General features: G+C 39.0%; 1 protein-coding gene across 1 annotated transcript; it reads left to right on the forward strand.

The window, feature by feature from the left end:
• The first annotated feature begins 2,476 nt into the window (after nt 1-2,476).
• On the forward strand, nt 2,477-3,184 carry TGIF2LX (TGFB induced factor homeobox 2 like X-linked). Its single transcript, XM_019719446.2, has one exon. It carries the CDS (start codon nt 2,477-2,479, stop codon nt 3,182-3,184), a length of 708 nt encoding a protein of 235 aa, XP_019575005.2.
• The last annotated feature ends 2,816 nt before the right edge of the window (nt 3,185-6,000 follow it).

Consider the following 6,000-nt stretch of genomic DNA (forward strand, 5'->3'; position numbering starts at 1 on the left):
ACAACACTGTTTTCAGTAGGATCCCACGGTGTTTTATGTAAAATGAAACGATGAAGGAAAACAAAAGTTGATAGAAACCATTTAGATTGTTTGAACTCCTTAGAAAGTTTAAAGAAGTGGGTGGGTAAAAGCAATCCATCTCTCTCTTCAAAATGCTCTTAATTCATATTTTATAATCCATATCATCAAAAACTTAAAGAAGCCTAGCAGGCTTTATTCAGTGTTCCCACAGTTATATTGTGAAACAAAGTCAGATGTTATGAATCTAAACTGATGGGTTTCTTCCCAGTTTTTCACGTATTTTGCAAATATCTCTGTGTTCCTATAGCTATTATTAATGGAAAAAAGGACCTCCAAATTTCTTGGGGATAATTTTGAACCACCATTATATTCCTTTTCAAGGGGATTAATAAAGGAGTCATTAAAAATCCAGGACCTGGGGTGACCGGATGGTTCAGTTGGTTGGAGTGTGAGCTCTGAATAACAAGGTTGCCTATTCAATTCCCACATGGGCCAGTGAGCGCACCCTCCACAACTAGACTGAAGACAATGAGCTGCCGCTGAGCTTCTGGAGGGGTGGCCGGATGACTCAGTTGGTTAGAATGTGGACTCTCAACAACAAGGGTGCTGGTTCAATTCCCGCATGGGATGGTGGGCAGCATCCCCCGCAACTAAAGATTGAAAATGGGGACTGGACTTGGAGCTGAGCTATGCCCTCCACAACTAGATTGAAGGACAACTATTCAGAGCTGATGGGCCCTGGAGCTGATGGGTCCTGGAGAAACACACTGTCCCCCAATAGTCCCCAATATATTTTTTTTAAAAATCAAGGGCCTATATCACATCACTGAGAATAAATAATAGTGATTTAAATATGTACAGTAGTATTAATCCTTCAGCAGATATCTGAATCCCAGAAATACAAAGAGCATATAGAAGCGACAAGTGAAGGAGATTAATTTACTAGAAACCATACTGACAAAGCAGTTTTAGTGAGCATGGGTCACGAATGCATTGATGCAAAATAAAAGTAGAAAGTGAGTTTTCATTATGAATGGAAAACTTTATCTTCTGTATTCCTGTAGCCCAAAATACCAATGGAAGTTGTAGCACTCTCTTCTAAGACACTTGATCTTAACCAAAAGGCAGAGAGGCGATACTCTCTTCTAATAGTATTACAAAGGAGACCTTCACATGTAGCCAGCATATGCACTTAGTAGTTATTGGGAGCTTTGCTAAGATGTCCATTAGATTTGATTGTGTATTTTAATATGTCTCCCTTACAGTACATTTTAAGCTATGAAAGTCAGCACCAGTAAGGTTACCAATAGCCAAAGGATCAGCAGACAATATTCTGATACCCAGCCCAGAGACACCAAATATGAACTCTTAAGGGTAAAATAATATTTTCTCTGCCAAATAGACACTGTGGATAACATATGATGCTTAAAATGATGGTCATGAATTTTCTGTGAAATTAGTAATAATAACATACAGTATCCTTGAAAACTGAAAGTCCACGATTATCCTCTAAGGGGATCATAGTGTTCTTGAAAGAGCCAATCTTTGTTTTCAACTATCTGAAATTAAGATGTACTATTTATGAATCATTTTATCTGATTTAGGAGGTTAAGTTTCATGTACTTAAACTATCCAGAAAGATTTAAATAATCTAAGTCTGCGATCACCGTTATGTCTTGAATCCTATCTTGTTCCATGTCTCTAAAAGACCCCTGAATTTCTGACTGAAGCTTCAAAGGGAATCATCACAACTGGATATCAGAGCCCAAAATCTAGACATAAAGACCACAGTGGCACAGTGAAGTCATGTTAAAGCCAAACATTTCAAGGCCCTGGAGAAGAAAAATCAAAGGGACAGGATGTCAAAAGCAAATGTCTAGTTAATAATTATTCTTCAATCAGCTTTGAATATGGAAGGAAGGTGCCAGGGTACAACCACTTACACTCTGCTTTTATTGAAGTTAATGTCTAATAGATAAGTTGTTTCTGATATATGTAGACGAGCCAATGATGCAATTATAAGGAATAAGAGAGGTGAAAAATATCACAGTAAATTCAAAAAGTAAGAAAGTGAGGTGCCTATGCATAAGCCAAATTTAACCAGTAGAAATAGAAACCAGTAACCAGAAGAGAAATAAAATTCTGAAGAGGTTAGGGTTAAACTTATAGGGTTAAAAGAAGTGCATTTGAACCGAAAAAACACAGGAGTAGCAGGGAACGGGGAAACCCGGAAGTGGGGGGTGAGGGACAGCACAAAGGTCATAAAGCATGCTAGGTCACAAAGCCCACTGGCTCAAAGCTGTCAGCAACAACACGTCTGCCTGGGAAACAAAAAGTGGAGACATCCCCCTGGCAACCTGCCCAAGCTTTTTTCACTGGTTCTCTCAGACCTAGGTTAGTCCTAACGCAGCCATCATTCCCGATTCCCAAGGTAGTGACGACAAGCCTCAAGAAAATGGAGGCAGCGGAAGAAACCCTCATGGAGACCCCAAGTTTGACCCAAGGCACTTCAATCATGTCGACTAGTAACACCGGTACAGATAAAGTTCTCATCTCACGAGAGGGCAAGAGGAAGAGGATAGCATACTTACCAACTGAGTCCGTGAAGATCCTCCGAGACTGGCTGTTTGAACACCGGTTTAAAGCCTACCCTTCAGAAGCAGAGAAGCGAATGCTATCAGAGCAGACCAATTTGTCTTTCCTGCAGATCACTAACTGGTTCATAAACGCACGCAGACGAGTTCTTCCGGAAATGCTTCAACTGATTGGAGACGACCCCAACCAGATCACCATGCACCGCCCAAAAGGCAAGGCTGCAGATGTGATACACCAGGAAGGCATCCATCCATCTATACAGGCCAAGTCAGGGCCCAGAGATCCAGAAAAGATGCAATGCCTGCCCCTGTGCCCCCTGCCAATGGCCCAGGAGTCAGGGGAAAATCTGCTGAATCCGGAGTCAGCCCCAGGCCAGAACTTCACCCAGAAAGCCCAGCCAGAGGAAAAGGTTGAGATTTCCACCAGCAGGCCTTTGTTTGTGTCTCCTCCCAAACCTGTGTCTACAGAGGAGTACAAGGACTTTAGCAGCTTCCAGTTACTGGTTGATGTAGCTGTACAAAAGGCTGCCGAACTGGAACTACAGAAGAGTCAAGAGACCAATCCATGACTTTCCATGTCCCTAATAAACTCAAATTGTTAATCACTTGTTTATTGTGGTAGATCCATTTATTCTCCCCCAACTAATTCGTAGCTTTCCCTTTTACAGAGACATCGTTGCTGCTAGGGCTTTTATGAGAATCATCGGTAGCTATCAGGACTCAGTTTTACCAGATATCTCACTATTTCCAGATGCAAGATACGAACCTGTCATGATTAACACTGTAGCAAAGATCTAATTTCTTCTCCTTCCTCCTAGATTTAAAAAGCTTTAGACAATCAGACCAATTCATTTGGGACTAGACACAGTGCTGCGATGTCGTCAGAGAAGAATGTTTTGGCTATTCTAACCAGACATTTTGGTATCGAGGTTGCTGCAGATACCAAGTCACCCCTCTTTCTCCCTTTCTCTATAACTTTCCTTGTTTATTATCATGAATGATACAAAACAGTATAAAATAATTCTCTAACAGCATTGGCCTCATTTTAATGTTGAAATTTTTGTGAAATTTTCAACTCTGTTTTCCTTTGTACTGTTTATTGACAATGTTAACGAGTAGTTAATTTATTTCTGCAGGGGGATAAGCATGATGCACAAAATACAGGGAGTTCATAAACATATTACAGATAAATGTGAACTCTTGTTTGTGGTACCAGTGAAAAGTATGCAGTAAAGAGAAGAAAATTCCAAATGGTAACTTTCTGCTGTTGGTTGTTGGACAGCAGGTTTTAGAAAATACTTTTTATTAGTTTTAATTTTCAGCATCAGAGGAAAAAGGTAAAAACAACAAAACACTAAAAAGCAGAAAAAAATGACCAAAAGTTTCCCAGAAGAAACAGAGGAAGATAATTTAAAAGTAAGGAAAAGGAAAAACAAAAACCAACTTCAACATGTTGTAAGGATAAAAAGAAAGTAGAGTCAGGCATTCTATTGTTTTGGTTTGGTTTGATTTTACCTTTCTAATACATATTTATTTTTCCTTTTAAAATGTTTGGATTGATGGGGCGGAGGTCGGATTGACAAAGCTTCCGGCAGCTCCCACTTGGAAATAATCCTTTTGTTCTGGAGAGGTAGCTCTTCTCCCTGCGTCAAGTACAGACAGATTTTTAATAAGAACAGAAAGCTATTCCTCCAGAAAGCTGTAATTTAGCTTCTCCAATCTTAGGGAACTAAACCCTGAGAAATCTTGTGCTAAAAATTAGACTGTGGTCTCAGTTTCTGCTCCTGCCCTGAAGTGAAATAGATCATGGTTGGTGTTTACTTCTAGTGCGTGTGTGTGTATATATATATATATATATATATATATATATATATATATATATACACACACACACACATACAGTTATTGGCAATTTTCAATACAAGACACCCTATCTTCTTTATATATCTTAAGAAACAATAATCACAGGTTATTACTCTGGATATTATAATTTTGCATTTTATCAGGAAGGAAACAGGCCCAGGTTCCTAAACTGCTATTCCTGAAATAGACTAAAGTAAGTTGAATTTCTAAAGTATGCATGGATTCAGGGGGATTTAGAAAGGAGAAGGGCAAAAACATTGCTTGCATCCTTACTGGGGAGGGCCTCTAAACATTCAGTGGAGTTCCCATACCACTTCTTTTCATAATCCCTCACCTGGGCCATCTACTCCATATGGAGGCATAGGAGGTTTTTCTTCAAGGAATGGAAGCTTGTTACTTGAGTGGGAAGATTTCTAGGTTCAGTCTATACAATCCTGGATCCTAACCACTTTGCTTTCTACCTTTTATGCCCAAGAGTCTTTGGGACTCCTTAGCCTTTTCTCTGGCTCAGTGGAAAATGAACTGCTATTGTAACTTTACTGCTGGGGTCTGGGAAAGGAAATTTCTTCTTGTCTATCCTCTTCTAGTTTGTCTCTGAGGCTGAATCAAGTGGGATTGTTGTAAAACCTGTTAAGGGGAATATGCCAGGATGACAGTGCTCTTCTTCCATTTCCATTGTGCACGTTGTCATGGTGAACTGTATACTATAGTGGTGGTATAGTTTTCATTGCATTATGTGGGAAGAAAGGAGAGGGTGGGGCTGGTCTTTGTTTTCTGCCTTGGTTTTGTTATTCTACCAACATGGGGAAGAAGCATATTTTTGTTTTGGTTTGTTTTGATTTTTTCAGTTAAATTAAGAAAAATATAGGAAAAAACTTTTATTGTGGAGCTTTTCACGAATAATTTTTTATTGATTTTAATATAAAAGGATGATGCACTCTTATTTCTCCAGACTTTAACCACTCTGCAGTTGCACCTTCTCTATTCTCATTGTTTCCCGGGAGTGAAACTTAGAAAGCCTTAATCTACTGCACTCTGTGGAGAGATATGGAAATAATTTTCTAAAGAAATGCCAATTTTTTTTAAACCTAACCAATTCCATGTTACTTGAGTTTAAAAACTTCGTAAAACCTGACAGAGAAAAGAATCAGTTTCTAACACCATGGTCTTGTAGAAATGAAAAGGTGAAAGTGGCATTGAGGAAAGAGATTAATTGGGCTATTTTCTTGGGAAAGAGAGATTTCTACTGATAACAGTGGACTGAGAGAAGTATGTAGTAGAAAGTTTTAGGATGAATGGAAAGTCCATAAGGGTTTGTTCTAAGAAGGAATAAGGCATAATTGGTTATGAATGAAGTTGTTCTATTCAATGTTTTGTCTCTGTCTCAGATGGTGAAGAAGGGAGACCAATCAATGTGTACTCCAATAATTTCATATTAAAAGTATTCTTCTAGAGGGATGTCACATCAATGTGTCTTAATCCTCTGGTGTAGGAGCACATTTCTAAACTATCTGGTCATAAG

This window comes from Rhinolophus sinicus, chromosome X (genome assembly GCF_036562045.2).
Source record: "Rhinolophus sinicus isolate RSC01 chromosome X, ASM3656204v1, whole genome shotgun sequence".
Taxonomy (NCBI): Eukaryota; Metazoa; Chordata; class Mammalia; order Chiroptera; family Rhinolophidae; genus Rhinolophus; species Rhinolophus sinicus.